This window comes from Bombus bifarius, unplaced genomic scaffold, assembly GCF_011952205.1.
Source record: "Bombus bifarius isolate JDL3187 unplaced genomic scaffold, Bbif_JDL3187 scf7180000008138, whole genome shotgun sequence".
NCBI classification, from domain to species: domain Eukaryota; kingdom Metazoa; phylum Arthropoda; class Insecta; order Hymenoptera; family Apidae; genus Bombus; species Bombus bifarius.
In genome coordinates, this window is record NW_022884466.1 from 702200 (window position 1) to 722604 (window position 20405).

General features: G+C 33.4%; 1 protein-coding gene across 3 annotated transcripts in view; it reads right to left on the minus strand.

The window, feature by feature from the left end:
- Positions 1 to 7052: 7052 nt before the first annotated feature.
- LOC117208521 (furin-like protease 1) overlaps positions 7053 to 20405 on the minus strand; it is a 230792-nt gene continuing 217439 nt past the window's right edge. For 2 of the 3 annotated variants that reach the window (XM_033449720.1, XM_033449722.1), the window contains one exon: positions 7536 to 9253. In XM_033449720.1, the coding sequence (XP_033305611.1) occupies positions 8814 to 9253 (440 nt within the window). In that variant the 3' untranslated portion in view covers positions 7536 to 8813. Of the gene's footprint in view, positions 7241 to 7535; positions 9254 to 20405 lie in introns of those variants that run through there. The other variant, XM_033449721.1, reaches the window with a different exon arrangement.

The window sequence follows — 20405 nt, forward strand, 5'->3', positions numbered from 1 at the left end:
CTTATTTATTAACCCCATCCTTCTATTTCTTCTTTGATATATAATCTGAAATTTTCTCGATTCAATAAAGTAATTGATCGAAGACGTAGTACCAGAGGAATTAGGGATGGACCGATCCTTTAGATTCGTCGATTTCAGAATAAAATTATTGTCATAGGGTTGATTCAATTTCATGACGATTCGCACGAAATACGGAATTCAATTCAATTCAATTATTCAAGAGAAGCTTGATGTCAATTGCCCAACATTGATCAACAATTGCCCATATTGTTGTCGCTATATGTATATCTATGTGTCCGCAACAATGGTAAACATATAAAATCTAAAATCTACAGTTTTGGCGAGATCTAACATAGAACTAGTTTTGTCAGGAATACAATCTGCTTTTTCTAAGTCAATACTATAATCTTTGGCACAAGCATAAGTTGACGTTATAAAGGTAAGGGATTAATCTTAACAATTCTGATTTTGTATCAGATTCATTATTAATAGGTGAAATTGCTTAGACGTTTAATCTTTGAGAAAGAACGCCCGCGTATTAAACGGCGTTGATAACGCAGGCGCCACGTCAGTTTGAGCGTGGAATCCCTTACTTATTTATATGTGCTCAGTTAGTTCGAAAGGACCCTTTTGACTTTACCTCGCTCTAGACCCTTCCATTCATTGTAGCTCACCAAAGACTGCATTCGTATTTCTTGAAAAACCTCGACGTTGGATTTTTGCCGACGGCAATTCGACGTTCCCTCGGCATTCGTTTTATGGCCAGATGGAGAAGAATGATCTTAAAGGAGGATAATAGGGTAGAATGAATCTCGGTTAACAAACGTTGTGAAAAATGGAATTGTACATCTGATTATCTTGGAAAAATAATCGATCCTATTAATTCCGTCAGAGATTTCGTTATACTTGGAATTTTACGAAAAGCATGAACGCTTCTGATGTAATAAATGGAAAGAAAACGCCGTTCGGTTAAACGCGTACGCTGGTGAAAGGTGGGTTGTGCACATTTCTACAGAAAAATCTGCACATACGAACTTTTCTTATTATTTCGTTTAAAATCGGTATACATTCTATATAATATAGTGGTCATATGAAACGTATAATCTTCGTTCGTAAAGAGCCGGGTTCTGCAAGGTTGAATAGACGCATATGACTTGAGAATGTTCGACAAGCATAGATATCGGTACGGGAAATTCGCAAACTACGTTCTAGGGTCACAATACCGCATAGCTGGAAAACTTGGGGGACTGAATGAAATGATACGAGTCTCATGAGAACTGTCTCGTAGTAGGTATACCGACGTTTTCCACGTCCTATTGAATAACTCAGCGTTAACATCAACCGCGTCTCGCCAGCCCTCTCTTTGCCCATGTTGCTTCGCGCCCTCTGCCATTTGGGGAATATCGGGACAGAAGCGAGGGAAAGGGAGAATCGATGGAAAAACATTCATTCCCCGACGTGTGAATGTAACGCACGCCAACATTCCTGCGTGTACTAGCCACGCAGAGAATGTTCATTCAATTTCGCGTCTTGTACGTACATTACATTCCTCATCTATCTGAACCAATATGAAACTTTTTTCATCTAATTCCAGTAAGTACCAAAGAAATATTGTTTCCACTTGAAATTTATGTTACGATTTACGAATCTTGTGGCTTACAAATAGCGGTTTCTCTTCCCAGACGTGTCATAAATTCTCCAAAGAACGTCTTCATGTATTTTTTTCTTTTGGGTGGCACATAAATCAAGGATGAACACAAGGGTGGAATAGATTCTGTTTGACTCATTAGACTTCGGTCGGATTCAGAATAGATTAAGACGGAGCAAGATATCCAAATATGTCTGATCTTATGCTTTATTCTTGCTTCGAAGATTAATTGACGGATTCTCTTTGGGAGCAACTCTTCGTGATTAACCGTGCATTAAATACAGTGACGATTCAACGATATCTGTATTCCAATAATACAATTGTAATTCCCGATCACGAATATAAACATACCGCCTTTCTCTGTTAAAATATCTTTTTAACTAATATTTTAAGATGCTTTGAAATATCTGGAGCTACATGTACTTTTTAATTTTTATCTAATGCAAAATTTTGTAAGAAGCTATTTTAATTTCTTGGTGACCGAACAGTGCGCGAAGCAATTATTAGTTTCGATGTACGACATATAATTCATGCAGGCAGCGAAGCTTGAAGGAACGATAGAACCAGGGACAAACGTTCAATGTACTAAATTATCGTTGCGTCGCGCAAGGATCTCGCCAGCGTTTGCAGTTCCACAGTTTCATGGCTTTCGAATTGCGAATTGCGAATTCGGTGCAACTTCGTTTCCATCTCCGTTGTAACATTGTCCGATTCTCCCACGAATGAGAGAGAGAGAGAGAGAGAGAGAGAGAGAGAGAGAGAGAGAGAGGGCCGAGATGAACGAATACATACGTGTATTACTTGTAGAAACAGGCAGTTATTTGGCTGCATTCAATGTGCAGTGCATACCTCAAATGCAAATACTCAGATAGCCTATTCTGCTCTCTCACGATTCCTATTGTTCCATTACCGCCTGTCCGGTCTTCTTCCAACTATTACAACCGCCTAAGATCGATGACATTCGCTTTCCTTTGAATAACTTTCACAATGGTACATTGTCCGTAACAATGAGATGTTTTTAATTTGATATATCGAATTCAGTACTATCTAATTCCTGTAATACGTTTCTGAGTCGATTAGATTAAAAAAATAAAGCAAATCGATATCGTGTAGTCGGTCAACAGTTAGCTTAGTACGATCGAGATTTCATGATTAATACATGTATATTATACTTGTACAGATATTTGTTCCTCGTTAGTTTAGCACGTAGATGTCATTACGTTAGAAAAGATACAGATAGTCTCTTTATTTCTCTTTCCGGCCACGTTAATGTTCTACAACCTTTTCACCTTTCTGAGCATCCCCATTTCCACTAATTTTCAGCCTCTATGGTCTCAGCACTTCCATTGTTATTCTCTAAAAAAGAATATTTTACTTGGTGCAGGAGAAATTATGCCTTCAGTGTCACATCGTTCTTACAAAGCGTTTTATTTCTTTCATTCTTAATGAGGAGTAATAAGGTAAATTCTTGAAACATAACAGTAGATTTCCTTTGAACGTGTTGAATATGTGTATCGTCTAATCGTCTAATATTTAAGAGGGTAATTGTAAACCTTAGTGTCAAGTTTTATAGCTTCTGGAAGAAGTTAATGATATGTAAAAAGTTATTTAAAACCGATTTTCTGTACGTTAACTTTCCTGAAGTAGTAACAGCATGTTGTTGCGATCAGTGAAATATGGTTGTAGTCAATGGCAATCGATAAGTTTTATGAGCCGGACTGTATGAAAGGAACGTAAAAAGATAAATGAAGCAACATTTATTACGCACTTTGACATTTGAGAAAATTTATCAATGATTAATGTTGAATTGGTGGTTAGTTTTTGTTCCATAGATTTATTTGGGCGGTAGATATCTTTTGAAATATGAGTATGAAGATAAGTAACATTTTAAATAACGCATACTCGCACTTGAAAATCTCATGACATAAGTTATATTCGTTGAAACTAATATTCGATTATATAAAATGAAAGAATATCCTTTCCATTTAAGTGTTAACATAATTTTTACATAACCTGCGTTGAAAGAAAAGAAATACCTCATCTCTACAATTGCTATACTTTTTATTGGTACTTTTGTGTTACTTCAATTTCGTAATTTATCAAAGAAAATTGTTTCCTGGATTCACGGAGGAGTATGATGGAAAATTGCAGGAAAAGCTTGAAGAGTTCCTTACAGTTGGTAACGGTAGCTTTCACTGTACGCTTTTCAATGTATGTTCGTATATACGCATAATATTTCGTAGCTCGGTGATTTTCACACGCAGACGGAAGTTACTTATACATATGTGGTGAAACAAATGAGGGTCTTGCGTCTTGGAGATTTAAAGCTCGACAACGCAGCAGAGAGTTTCAGCATCACGGCCACCACCTCCATCTTCTTTCTCCTTCTTTTTCCTGTTTCTTCTTACCTTTGTCTCGTCTTCACCTATACCCCTATTCGTCTCTGTTCTGCTACGATCCGAATCTCGACATGAAATAAGATGAGAGTAAATACTCGAAGTCGTCTCCGAGTACATGGGCGTTTGGCATCAAACCAAATTCCACCGACAGAAGGTATATCATCGCTAGGAAGTGACCGAACATACTTATATATACAGTGTCCCTTTTGAAATCATTCTCGTAGCTTATTTCCGAGTGACGACGATAACGATATTACTTCATGGAAACGTTTAAACTGTGAAAAGTAGAACACGAAGATATTTCGCTCTTCAATTAAGTCTTCCTTGTTGACCAGGAGAATAACGTGCTTTATACTTATAAAGATGGAATAATTTGTTTCATTGTCTAATTACATTAAGAGAAAATTGAGTAGTTAAAATGGCAAATGATATCTTTAATAAGAAAGGATGTAATTTCGATAAAAGTTGAAGCAATAGAAATTGGTTGAAATCTTTGTTGTTAGGATTAATCGAGTTCACTGATAGTAAAAGAGCTCGATATGTAGTCAGACGCGAATCCTTACATGGTACTTTATATAAATTACTAAAAAAGAGAAGCACAAGTTTTTTTTTATTAATTTTACGTAAGGAAGCCTTTAGTTTTTAAATTTCATTCGCTTAAAACTTGATAAAAACAAGTTGAGATACATAATTTGAATTCCATTTAATTGTAAATTTGTTATATTTAATTTTTAATAGTTTCGCGGTTAACGAAATATCATTCTAGCGAGAGGTTTCGTGTAAATAATTTATACACGACGTATAACGATACTAACGAGTAATATTGTGGTTTACAATATGCAGGCAAGAGCTCGGTCGTACTGAGATGGTCACTTGCAACAGTTTGCTAATTATCGCCAATTAATCTGACTGTACAGTGTTTATTCATTTGTCATCGTAGCGTGAAATGTGGATACGAATGTTATAACGACGTGTTTCCCGTGTGTTGAATTCGTTATTGGTCATTTGGCTATTGAACTTAGCCCATGTGGCTATGGTATATTTTCCATTATTATGGCAATCCTTTAACACTAAACCTACCGGCGCGGTTAAATTGACCGCTCTTGCGACTTCTATACAAATTTAACCATATTTAAACTTTATGATATCGCTTCATAATTTCTGAATTTTCCTAAAACATGCATACAGTATATTTTTCGGTAATTAATTTTAGTTTGCTCTTTTATTTTCTGAGAAAAATTTGTACTCTGTCTTGCCTACCGTGAGCGGTCATTTTGACCGCCCGACAAAATATGTTAGTTATTCTTAAAATAAATGCAATCAGTACAAAGAAAAGGCTATTTCAAGGTCAGATGACAAACAAAATCAGTAATAACAAATAATAACAACTGTTACACCCGCTGTTACACAAGATAGCCACCAGCAGTCAAGACATATCAACTCAGATCCATAATAATCCTAAGGAACCGCTACAAAATTTAGCATTTTTTACAGTCTATTGTTACAAACATTTTAAAAGTTGAGAAGTTTCTTAGGGTTATTGCTCATTGCTATAAAACACGGGAAAAGCTGTCTCAACTCCACCCTCAAGTAACCGTTGGTGGAGAACGGTCAATACTCATCAATATTTTCGTATAAATATCGCCGTCACAGATCATATTTTTATTTGCTATTGCCTTTTCCACATCTCGAGAATACATCACGAGAATACATCTCGGTTTCTAGTCGATTTTGTTAGTAAGTCGATTGATCGAATTTGTTATCTCTTAAACGCAGGCAGAAAGCATCTCAGAGTGTTTTGTGTAAAGTTGTTATAAAAGGAAAAATAAAGCATATCAAATTTGACAATAACTTTTGTATTCCGTACATGGTATTATCCTGTGATAAATATTTGCCCTAGAAATGTCATGATTTTTCAAAAAAAAAAAAAAAAAATTATAAAAAAAAGAATGACAGACATAGAAAAAGACTGTTCAGTGTTATCGTTGACAGCAGAGAGTGAAACTGGGCCCGATGGAACAGTTTGGAAAGATAGATGCAAGTCCCAAACCTGGTAGGACATCAGTTCATAATATTTTTGGGGATATGCTAAACGGCATATAATGAAAGGACAAGTAAAGACGGCATTTTATCTTATCATTGATCACCGTATAAGGGATTATATAATGAAATGTACGGAAGAAGAAGTATTTAGAGTATTGGGGACTAAGAAGGAGCTAGATGCAACAAAACTGCTCTGCTATATGCCCGCGGTGTATATCAGGCAAAAAATTTAAATGTTTCATATTTGTGGAATAAAATTTGGAGACCTGCATTTTTTTCAAAAGCAATGAGCAGGAATGACTTTGCTGAAATTATGAGGTTTATACAACTTGATAAGAAGAGTGAAAGAAGCCAACGTTTACGAACCAATAAATTTACAATGGTATCTACAGTATGGGGCCAATTTACAGACAATTCACAAAATTGTTATAAACCTAGTGCATACATTACTTTTACATAAAGAATCGCGGGAAAAAAGCCATGCAATAAAACTATCAACAAGTTCAGATTCATTGCTACAAAAAACTTGTCAAGTAAAAAATTGTAAAGGTTACAAAATTACGAAATTTTGTTTAAGATGCGGGAAATATTTATGTAACAAATGTACATTTGATAATAAGATAATTTGTAAAAAATGCAACAAAGTTGAATAAGATATATCTCTATATAAATAAAAGTGTAATTCTATTTAAGTCTATAATTGAAATTAAACAAAAGTAAATTTGGACGAAATTTTATGAAGGTTCATCATTTTACATACATTTAGTTATAAATTAACCATTATCTAAGTTAAATCATAAAAACTATTACTTCTTTATGTATGCAAATGTATAATAATAATAAGTAATAATAAGTAAAAATGTATAATAATAATGTATTGCAAATGTTAGTTTGTTTCTATTGAATTTTAAGATTATCTGTTTAATCAACATTTTTTGACGTAAAAGTATAGGGAGATCCGTACTTGAACAGAATTTATCATGTGAATGATGCTTTTATTTAATTTGTATTATTTGAAATTATGTAATACTATTTAATGTTAAGTTTATGCAGTTACATATACCAAAATACTTGTACCGTTGTGTGTTGTATTTAATTCTGTAGTTGTGTTATCGGTAACTTGTTGCGTATTGGTCGATCCGTGATTAAGCTGTAAATAAAAATTTAAACGATCATTCATTTCGGAAAAAGATAATTGACGAACGAGTTACTATGTATTTGTTAATTATCGAAGTGATTTAATAACGTTTTATTACATCATGAAAGTATTTTAATCCGTGATCGTATAAAGAATGACTTTCAACAGTTTGATAATGGGACGACAAAGGAAAATCTTAATTACGTTCAATTACATTCCTATTCACATTCCTATTCAATGTAATGTCTGTATGTCTTTGTTTTAATATATAATTTTTTCACATTTATGGAGTTTATTGCAAATGGAAAAGTAAAATACCCGAATGTCTTTTAATTTTATTTTAAAGTTAGTATCTTACATTACATTTAAATAACAATAATAACTAGTTAACTTGTAAACCTTAATAATTAGCTTTAATATTCATAATACTTGTTTGATCTTGTTATGTACATCTAAAAGTTGCTCTAACTGAATAGAAGTGCAACGTTTAAAGTCTTTGGTCGTTAGGAAATGCTACTATATCTTATTCCGTCTTATATCTTTAATGTAATTTACGTAAGTAGCATCGCATGGTAATTTCACTGGTGTATAAATTACAATGTGCTCTATGTAGTTAGAAACTCGGTTAGAAAATTGTGTTACAGTTAGTTACAGAGCATAATGCAATTTTAATTTTGATTATCGACGAGGACAAGACATTAGACGGTATAATTTAGTTCATTCCCGTAACGATAATCGAAAATCGGCTTAATTATTAACTGTTAATTAGCTGAGAACCCAAACTTATTAAGCGTATTTGCATTGCGATACGTTTTATTTGTATCGCGATTAATTATGACTCGATCAAGAATTTGGCCACTTAAGCATCAAATTTAAATTCCGGGCATGAATTTTAACTTTAATTTTACTCTTAAAGAAATTTTCGATTTCGAACACACAAATGCATTTGGAATGGTTTAATTTGGTTAAATAACTCGATCACATTGAGTTACGCCTATTCACTCTCTATGTTATTAATTCTATCTTTCTTTACTTCATCGTGTTATTGGTGAGAATAAGATACAGCGTGTTAAAAAATAATGATCTAAAACGTTTGTTTTTAAATATTCTGCATATTTTCTCGAAGCATCACAACGTAGATAAATGCATTATCAAATTCGATTACATTAACTCGACCGTTTCTCTGCATCCATAACATTCACCGGGAGATCACTACCAACTTATTAATTCATGCTCGTCAATTGGAATGTGTCAAACAGAAGGACGGAATCCTCCCGAGTACCGCCACTGCTTAAAATATTGTTAATGTCATTAATGTCACTAGTAATCCATTGTTGAAACATTAATTATATGACAAACAATCACATCGAAATTTCACAACAAACCGGTAATCACGTGCTTGTTGATTCCTAGTTCCTTTTATTTTCTCTCATCCTCCACTTTCTCATCGAAAAATCTCTTGAGCGTGTAATCTTTTGGATTTCATGTTTCTCTTTCCTCTCGACCGTCCACAGATTTATAGCATTACACTCATTTTCTAATTACACAACCAGCATCGGTTGCTGTTTATTTTCATCCATTTTCTTTATTCACTATCAGACGAAGAGGCATTTTCTTGTAACTTATCTTTATGTGCGTCTCCATTACTTGTATACGAGACTTTACTATATCCGTACATTAGCGAATTCCTCCTTCGCAAATACCATTTGACAGCCACGTATAGAATTATCAAGGTGAATACGACGATGTTGATCGAGAACAAAATGGTCATCTGATAAAACCATAGGGTGGAGTGCATCGTCCACGAAAGCTCGCGAAGGATGCATACAGACTCGCCAAGGTTCATAGAAAGCTCGGCATCCTCGTGACAACTGGTGCACTCGGTATTCGAAGATCCTGAACAAGTTAGGCAGGAGTAATGGCAACTGGAGCAGACTGCCTTTGTCTCGTCAGAAATGCCGTAAGTTCCAGTTGGGCACTTGTACACGCAGATCCCATTGTTGTAGTACCAGTTCAGCTTACACTCTGGAAAATTACATAGGGTCTTTGACAATCTTCCATTCTTTGATTCTGTGTATGTGGGATATCTTGTTGAGTGTTGGTTCGTTTTAGTTCTGTGCGTGTGTTCTTACGATATGCCGAATAGCCTCGAAGACGAATGACAATGGTGAATTTATTCATGGTAGGTTTTAATTTACCTTGTAAAACATCTCGATCTTCGTTTTTTCGATTTAAACAAATTTTGATAAATATCTTTTATACAGAAAAAGCATAAAGAGTTAGTAAATTTGGAATAAGCAATTCGTAATCACGTGAACGCTTCTTAGTCGATCTGTAAAGTTTTCAAATTATCTTGCAATGTAATTTGAATTTTCAAGTAATGTGCTTACTGAGAGTGAATTTGGAACAGTCTTCGGATAGGAGGTAGGTACGTTTAGAGCATCTTGATAAAGTTAATACCAATGTTGGTAAACCTATGCTCAACGGGAAACAACCGAGAAACCTGAATTACTGTTACAATTAATGGCGATGGAAACCGGAAGCGTATCTGATTCCTTGCAGCTTAGTTTCCCACATATTACCGGAACCTACCTTCTCCGTATTTAATTAATTTCATATCCAAGGCAAACATTTTTCCAACAGAACTGTCATCCATAGGTTGCTCATGGATATTTTGATGTTACTTGTGTGTTATTTTGTGTTCGTGTAGTTCGAGATGTAGGTACTTTAAATGTAGCTCTTATGTTAAGGAAAGTTACGTTAGAAAATTTTTCTACTTAAATATAAATATAGTCTACAACTAAGTACATAAGTATATGTGTGATAAGCGATATTCTATATTATAAATAAATATACATTCACTGTGTATTAGGCCTTGGTGAATTTTATCATAAACGCAGCAAACGATTTTTTTTTTAATTTTTATGTTATGGATACTTGTCACATTTTGTAAAGACAGATATTCAAAGCATATCCGGATTTTACGAATATATTCGCCCAGCCCTAATGTAAATCTATTTTGACATTTATTAAATACATATCACTATTTGCGTTATCTTTTAAAAAAACTAAGCACAGAAGATAAAATTATAAATTATTAATTTTGCCAATCATTATTTAACGTAACTATAAAATAATGTAAGGGTCAGGGTGCATGCTGAAGCATATATTTACTACGACATTTGAACGTCTTCCTTTAAGTTTAACAAGATACCAAATTTGTTTTCTTATGATCGAATGAAAAGAAAATACTTGCAGTTTGTAAATTTTTGAAAAGAAAAAATTACTAGAACACATTGTCGAAAATATTTAAATATAAAGTTCTCGATTCAAATCTGTATCTAGACATATTTCTATACAGATGCGCATTAAAATCTCTCAGAAATAAAAATCTTTGCGTCTTGTTCAACGCTGAGCATAAAATTAATCGCGTTAATATTGAATTCATTAATAATTCAGCAAGCAATAAAGCATAAAGAAAATGTCATTCCCGCAAAGAACAACTAGTTCAAGCACTATACAAGGAGCAAAAAAAAAAGAAAACGGTGGAAAAGCAAAATTATTAATAAGACTTTTAGTGGAAAAAAGAAAGTTTAATGAATCGAAGTGAGTTGAATCCAGGCAAGTTGAATATAGTAAAGTAAGTAACATAATCAAAAGTTGAGAAAGTGTTTATCAAATTGTATATTATTAACACACTAATTCTGATATCTTCCATCAGTCACAAAATTAAATCTCTACACTTAGTAAAAATTTCTATTTCTGAACAAAAAAAGAAACATTGATGATCCGCGTTAATATTGCCTATGATTCGAGATACTTGATTCAAACCAGAACAATAAATTATAACCAGAGGATATAAATAGGAACATTATAGAACGATAGAGAAGTAAGACTCACCGTGCTGGTGAAGCGATCAGGGATAGGTCTTTTTATTTTGATTGGTTGTACGTGTGTGGTTGTGGATGTGGATGTGGTTGGTGATGGTGGTTGGTGATGGTGGTAGTTGGCTGGTCTGAGAAAATCCGCACCGCAACTCGCCCACGGAGAGCCCAAGTACCTAAATACGTTTTCAGAACCTGCTATGGAGTAGAGGGATAAAGCGACACGTGACACTTTAGGACAAATCTTTCTTTTTTAGCTCCGTCGAAGAAAAGAGAATTCAATTTTGATCTCCTGGATAAGCGATCACAATAATCTTTCCACTTTACTCGGATGGTTCTTAGGATTTCTTTTCTCTTTTCTTTTTTTTCTAAGAAAACTCGATTTATCGCGTGCAAATTGCTCCCAAAGTTTTCGTGAAACTTATTTTCTAAACTACGCGCGATCACGAACTCTTTTATCGATTGAATTTTTTAATCTTTTTTTCGATTTTTCAATCATCCTTTAATTTTCCAATTGATATCGTAGAGTCATAAATGGTCATGTTATTACAGAGATACTTTGCCGTTTACGTTACCTATTTGTGGGACGTTAAAAAGTTTATCTGCCAGACAGGATTATCGCAAATATTTGTTCAGTTCGAGGAAAGTGAGCAAAATACAAAACACATGCGAGATATGAGAAAGTAAAGTTGGAAGGATACAAAAGAAAGAGACAGTCGTAGAAATTGAACGCATCATTAGAAATCAACAAAGCGATGCCAGATTTGGAATAAAATTTTTATATGTATAAGTAATCAAGTTTTATGGAAACGTAATATATTGGCATACAAAGTGCGCGTTATGTTGATTGACATATAATTTATCTCAACTGTTTATGCGATAATTGCTGACGATCTTGTTATTAGAAGAAACAAGAAATGAGAAAATTAATTAATGGTCGGATTAAAATTGCATTATTTCAAGAAACACTATATTTTCTTTAGTGTCAGTTATTTTTTTATGAAAATTAGTCTAGGTAATGTGCAACTCGTTAAACATAAATCTATAAACATAGATTATTATCAGAGTTTAGAAATTTTGAATCAGTCAATATGTAGGACGAGACATTAAAAATTGTATACATATATTACACATATTAAGAAAATACCAATGTACCATGTGCTATATATATTATAACATAATGGCGAAACAGTCACTTGTGCAGGAAAATCACATGCAAAATTGTGCAATGGTAAACCCATTTAACAAAACCTTTCACAGAAGCTTTGAAGATTCAGTGACGTACCAAATTTACGAAGTACAGAGTATGGACAAACTTTGTAATGAAATATCTTATTTGGAAAGAAATACTCTAGATACAATCTGACGTTTAATCATCTCTACGACAGTGTAAAATTCGAAAATGAATCTTGCCAATGATGACAAAGAACTGAAAACTTGGAATAATTTATATGCATAGTTTTGTATGTATGTATATACAAGATTTCGTTAACCAGAGCTATTAGGTAATGTTGTTTAACTAGGCGCATTGCTAAATATTTTAATTATTCAAATGCTGGTATTATAGAGACCTTCTCAGAGTTCATGTTAAAGTTCACTGAATTATTCATGAAGTGCAAGCAGAAAACTTTCTGTATACACGAAAGTTAAATTAAAATCTATTTCTCTGTTAACTTTTAACTGATCCACCCTTGTGTAGCGTTTCCCATCTCCTGTGTCTCCGGTACTCTCAAATCTTCCCAGATCCCTTCATTAGCATTTAGTTTTCGGCGAGGTTTATTGCAAGTGGATGTTTAAATCCGTTCTTGATAACGCAATTAGTGGAAACGTTAGTGTACCTTTGGCTAACGTATTTATTAATAATATCTTGAAACGCGTAACCAATAGTTGATTAACAGTACTACGAATTATAAGTAATAAATTAATTTCCAATGGTACACAATTTGAGTTTGCTTTGCTTATAACTAAAAAAAATACATTATTGAATGCAAGAAACCTATGAACATTCGTAATTAAATTTCATTTGAGATTTCACTTTAAGATCTCAAGAAAAGTATAATAGGACATTAAGTAATCCAGTGTAAGGTATTTCATCAAATATTTCGTACGTTTTTCTATTTTATTCTTTTGCGTATGAAATATTCAACGCTAAAGCAAAGAAACAGGTGTTATGTTACAAGTTTTTAGGTATCTTAGCTTTATAATACGATTCGCTTTAGCTATGAACAGTTCTTACAAAAGAATCACTTTTCATGCGACGATAAAATTCAGATCACATAACCACATAAAATTAAACATGCAAACCAATTATAGAGCTTTAGAACGTTGTCCACCATCCACAGAAAAATGGACAGAAGCATGCTTTATCGACACATACCTGTTTTCCCAATAAATAAAGAATCAGATTAGTGATTGCATCCTAGGGTTAATTAAATTATTAACATATCGAAGTAAGCTTTCTTTTTCTTTTCTTTTATAGAAAAATATCACTCGAGATGAATAACGTCTGGTAATATCTTGTTTAGGATATTCTCCTCTTTTAATTCATCCATGATATACAAATTTCAATGTCGCATATAATGATTCATAGTAGTTGCAATTACTTATACAATATATTATGTATACGTGTACATAAATGTACGTGGCAAGCCCTGAACGCCTTTTTCACCGCCGATTCTCTTCCTTCTCGTCGTTTTTTCATTGTATCACATTGCACAAAAAGGGTGTCACGAAGCAGAGCTTCGTTTCCTTTCCCGTCTAGTGACCTTTGATCGTTGTTTTACGGCTGAACAAGACGAACGAACGGGAAAGAAGAAAATGGCACGAGGTTGTGGACAAGTCAGGCAACCTTACATCTCGTTCTTCTTGTCTCAGAACTCTATAACTTAGGATATGTCGCCTTTTCAAGCAAAGATACATTTTACATTACATACAAACATTTACAATAGATACATTAACAATATGGTGGACCAAGCCCACTGCTGGACAGTTCCGAAGATCCGATTTGATAGAAATATTCGTTTAAGGAGTTTCATGGTTGGAAAATTAACCCTTGGACGGTAATGACTTGGTCATCTTTTGACCCAAACTAAGTAAAATTTCATTCTTTAAAATAATTTTCGGAAGACAAGAAGTTATGAATATGAATTCTATTCGAAAAATATATTTATCTATCATATTTTCGTTGCAAATTTACGAAAATTATAAAAGTATACATAAGTATCGCATAACAAAAATTACAAAATCGAATTTCTAGCTATTAATATATCTTTTCTTTTCAATGCCACGATCATTTTGAGATATTAAAAATGCATTTCTTCGATTTTTAAATGATCCAACTATAACCGAGCGAGGGTTAATAAAATAGAATTTCGCGATGGCAGGTTATATCTTTTAACTATAAAGTTTCGAGACACGCACGCACGCACGCACGCACACACGCACATATTTAAAACACATTGTTAGTATAATTTCTACGAATCAGAAATTAAATACCGATGCGTTGGAATATTTTCTGGGAAAATTGTATCTTTTCGTTAATTAACGAATTAAGTATTTCTCATTTTTTGTAATTCGATTTACGCTAAGAAAGACATTCGTTAAGTACAAAATTACGTTATGGAAGCATTTCGAAAAATGTAATAAATAAGGAAAACATGATTTAGGATATTATTGATTACGATAAGAAAGGTACGAGTAAAATGTAATTTGTCATCCGCGAAGCAAAATGGATCGCGGTTGTACGAAAGAATTTCATTTCTTCATTATTAAGCGAGAAATTACGAAAATTATCATTCCAGAAATAGTATTCAAACGAAGGAAATTTAATCTTCGTAGTAGTAAAAAAAATATTTCACGGTTTAAATTGAAATATGCCTTTCTCAAATGCAAATTATGATACGCATTTATCATTGGCTATGATCGACGTGCGTCGAGATCAGCTTAATATATCCCTTCTATCATGTCGATATCTATTTCGTTCGTTACACGTGAAATATAATTTATTATTGTCATACAAAAACCGCACACGACGATTTAGTAGCATTAAATTTATTCTTACCTCAGATCACGTTGCAAAATACTAAGGATCGATTTTATCAAGCTATTAAGTACTTGAACATGATCACGATGTTAGCACTTTGTTACATTGTAGTATGTTACTTTCGGATCCCTCGAAATTTCTCATTCATACAGTACGAAGTTTTATTAAGGAGGAATATTTACCATGAAACGCGTGATCTTTAATAATATATTACGAAAAATTTATACTATTTTTTCTGTTGTCACTTTACAGCTATCATCATATTCATTCGTGTTTTAGTACTATTGAAAAATTTTTTTAAGGAAAGATGTCTTCTCATAGTTTTCATATATGGTCTTAGTTATTCTGCTTGGTCGAAACTAAGGCCTATATAACTAAGGCTTATAAGAGTAGAATACGCCTCTTAACAAAAAATTTCTGAGCCACTGAAGGTTCGATCTTTGCTTTAAAAGTATGAAATCGGCATAAACGAAAGAATTTCGCGGAATATCGAAAATTCAACTGTCCAGCCGTGTCGTCCGAAGTATTGTACATCTTGGAAGATATTTTTCACACCTGAACGAATCGAAACATCCAAAATCCTACATAGTACTCACGTTTATATCATTCATATCCCTTATACATGACTATCATCAACACCCCTGCACGTTGATTAGAATAATTGACTCCTATTGTAAGAACCCAATATACACGTATAGTCAGGATGTACTTTCGTTTCTTAGGATTCGAACTTGTTGAGTCCACTTAATTTAGTCCACTAATCCTTAAATCATTTATCTCATTTCTGTTGCTATCTTTTTCTTTTATTTTCTTTCCTTTTCTTTTCTTCTTTTTTCTTTTCTTTTCTTTCCTTTTCTTTTTCAGGAAAGTTAGACCTTTTAATCAATTGTTTTAAAGCGTGAAAAATTTTTGGTGAATCCTTATTGCGTTGGAATTTATTTCGATGGGCTAGTATAATTTTCGAGATCAGATCCAAGATTCTTTCACTGGATGCTTTTTCGACTCGAAGTATGTCTTTTTGAGGTTCTCTCGAAAGCAGAAATTTATTCGAGATATTTCATAAAATTCTATGAAATCTTTGGGACGTTACGAAACACATAGCAAACATATATAAAATAGAATTATTGCGTTTTAATTTTGACGATTTTTCATCGATTCGGTCGCCGAAGTTTAGTACATATTCCATTTTGATCGTGATTAACGTATGATTCATGTCGGAGGAACGATAGTCGATGACTTTGTTGTTAAATCATTTCGTGTATGTTTGATTCGTATCGGTATTTCGTCCATTATTGCACGTATATACACAATTATTATACATTAATATATGGGTGTACACACACACACAACACACGTACACACACGCACACATACATGCACACGATTAAATCTCCATAAATCAAAATTTTTACTCGGATGGTTGTGAAGTATTATAAAACATTGAGTTTGTTATCCACGAAAAGAAATTTACATTACCATGCACGATTTGAAGCGTAAATTGAATTTACAGTGGATTATTGGGAATTTAATGAGCAGCAGATACATACGTAATGGTACAGAGGACTGTTGAAAGTATCGAAAAGATAAAAAATAATTTATTGCAGATACTTAATAATTAATTAATAATCTGATTTATGATTGTCTGGAAGCAATTCTATAATTGTAAGAGAAATGAAATTTTTATAAATAGAATAAAATTATCAATAATCATGTTATTGAAAAATATCTCGTATTTCGTACATTCTTATACTCATTACGTATGGCTCTCTTATCCGAATTATTGCATTGTACTGCGTTGTAATACCTATACAACTGATAAATTAAAAGCTAAATATACATATTCGGAATTGTAGCTCCTATTTTTAAATGATCACGAATGTGTAAACGATTCTGAAGAACAGATTATCTTTCCTAGCTCGTTTCTAAGTACACGCGAACGAAAGCTAAACGAATATATAACGATCTCTTGCAAAAAGCGTCAATTATTAATATATATATTTATATATGTATATGTATGGAAGCGTATTTTGTGGTTTTATTTGTCGCGATTATTTCCACGCGACCCACGACACATCGTTTGTTAATTTCTTCGTACGTGAATTTTCTTTTAGACGAATGCTGTAATAATGTTTTAAACGCTTTGCCTTAGTGTGAGAGTCCAAAGAGAGAATTTCGAGGAACTGTTTGTGCGTCTATGGTAACTATTATATTTGAAAACCTTATGGGAAGAACATGACAAACCTATTTTTGTTGATTTTCTGCATCTTATGTTAATTGAATACAAGAATTGTTTTGATAATATATGAAAACTGAACGAAAAACCTATCACGTTCTTCCTGTGATCTTCTTTTGGTATCGATGAATCGTCATAAGTACAACGTGAAGTGACTGATTCACAGAGTGTGCTTGAGCACAGGCTCGTCAGCTTATCCGGTCAAATCATTCGCTAAAAATTGTCTAACTACGAAACGCATAATAACACGAAACTAGAAATAGAGTAACATTTACACGTCAAACTGGAATTATCATTGCCTTCGTCTCGCCTTCCATCGCTCTTTGTCAAATATATGTTTGATTACTTTCATCAGCATGGAATTCACCAGCGTTTCGCGAGGACAATGATAAATCTGAGACATTTAAACCGTAAATATATCCGCTCGAGAGAGTATTATATTAGGCAGCGCATTCGCCTTGACATCGTTGCGACTTCCAATAATTTTTATATGGTCAAGAAGTTTCGAAAGATCAAAGGTCAAAGCCAAACTGTTAGTTCAAAAGGTATATGATTTGAGAAACGGGACGAATCAAATGAAGTTGATTTAAAATTCCACTCATCGGCCAGCATGTTCATTCCAGTGAACAAACCAAGGTTCTGTTTTTTCTCAATGAAAGTTCACGGTCAACTCATCACCCAATTCGAAAGTTAAAATTGAAAGTAGAACTCTCGAGCACGGATGAAAAGCTTGAATTTAATATGGCTGTACCTTCGCGATGAAAATGATATGTGCTTGATAGCGTATGTACCCGATGGATCGCGCTGGATGCATTTGCGTTAGGTGAAAATGACGATAACAAGTCGTGCATCTCGCGCCGATGTTGTACAGCATCTGGTTACAATGATATGATTCGCAATACAATATAATAACAAATAACAAATAGACGCTACTTCTGCTAAACAGGCGAAAAATGATAACGATCAAAGGGATTGCAGTAATAAGGGGTCAGCACCACTATACATATACTGTATAGGATCTTTTCAATTTTTCAAAAAGAATCGGACCACTCAATCGAATTGCTCAAATTATCAGAAAGTTGACCCTCTTTGCCTGCAATTCTTTCGATCAATGATTAAGCGTTGATAGAGACCTGCCTTCTTTATTATCTACTAAAAAATATATTAACACTAGTTCGATGTAGCTTAAACGAACGAATAAAGGAACCATTGTCGATGTAAGAAAATAAAATAGGAAAATAAAGTGTATTTGAGAAAAAGGATCGAAGAGATTTTGTAAGGATAGGAGTACAAAGAAAATTATGGAAGAATATCGTTTTGTGTTTTCTGATGCGTTATTATTGTTATTCATGAAACTCGTTTCTTTTCTGGGATTCTTTGTGTTATATCGTTAGACCTTCTCGAGTCTGTAAAAGTTGTTTGTTTGTTACGAAACGGTTATTTTATACGACACGATATTTTCTAAGAATCGAGTAAAAATAAATTAATGCTTGCGAGATAGATTTCAAGAGCGTATCTGCGATAAGTAACAAATCTGCATGTAAAACGCGAGATTCGATCACAGACGATAATTGAATGTGACAGAATGTATTCTTGTATCATGCGATTTGTGCGTTTCAAGGTAAACGAAACTGAAAATATTCTTTTACAGCTAATTTTCAATATTACTTCGATTAGGACATATAGGGCGTTCTAATTTTGTCCAGCCAAACTTTTTTTCGGTATAACTTTGAAAGGAAAATTATATCGAATGGAAATTAACAAGTATGATGAATCGTTACAAAAAATTGACGATCGGTTCACTGAAACGGAACAAATTGAAATTAAAATTGAACTTTACAGATCCTTTCCTTATTTGCGTCTGTGGAATACGCTGAAAAGGTTTGGATAGAAAAACGCTGTGCCATAGCGAAGAGAACAAAATAATTTACACATAAATTATTACGACCTAACTTTAATAATAATAGCTATAAAGAAAATATATCGATATTATAGATAAATTTCACTAGATCCATTATTTTGCTAGAATTTAAAGTAACAACGTTAAACTAAGTCAATATCACGTATTAGAAAGTTAAGATCGATATGTAATAATGGAACTAGACGTATATATTGCCACGATCAAGAGAAAAAGAAATTCGCTTTAGTGCGAGTCGTCCCTCCGTCGTGGAGTTCTCTATTTGATGAAAGACGGGATTGCTGGTATTTACACCATTTGATTCTTTGCGGTTGACCGCTAGCGAAGCCAATTAACGTCAAACTAGGTTATTTTAACTTTTGTCGGGCCTGGCTCTTTTTTTATTTTATTCTCATCGTCTAAGCGGCCATTCAATTCTCTCGTCGAAATATCTTTGTACGTTGCGTATCGTTTGCTTTTCTCGACAGAATTTTTCTCGACAGATTTTTGGATATGTACTTCAATTTTCTCTCTCTTCGGTAACTTTTGACGGAATTCAATAACTGCTGGATCATTATGAAACACGAAGAGAAATAATCGATATCTAAAAAATTAAAATTATTTCAACTTTTCAAAAAAGAAGATATGTCTTGGTTACAAAAGCACATTTTTCTTGGCACCCTATAAATATAATTTAGGATTCTCCAAGAGAAACTCACTTAATCACATCGAATTTTCGAAGAGAAAATTTCTATAGTAACATTTCATAGTTTAGCGAGCAAATATTTTTTCCAAATATATCTTTCGGTTCATTTATATAAACCACTAAAAAGATTGGTAAATTACATTAATCGTTTTATTACTTTCATTACTTTCTAACCGATATTTCTCGTATCTTCATTAACTACATGATACACGTTCCTATGTGTATATGTATTTATGAAATATCGAACTGGTACTGCCAGCGAGTAAAAGGTTCTTATTGCAATCAAGGCAGTGTTTTAATTAAAATTTTCGCCGCTTACTCATGGAAATTAATTTCACGAATTTCGTTATACGACCAGAGCATTGATGATTTTGTATTTATTCTCTCATCTTGGCGGAATCATGATTTCATAAAA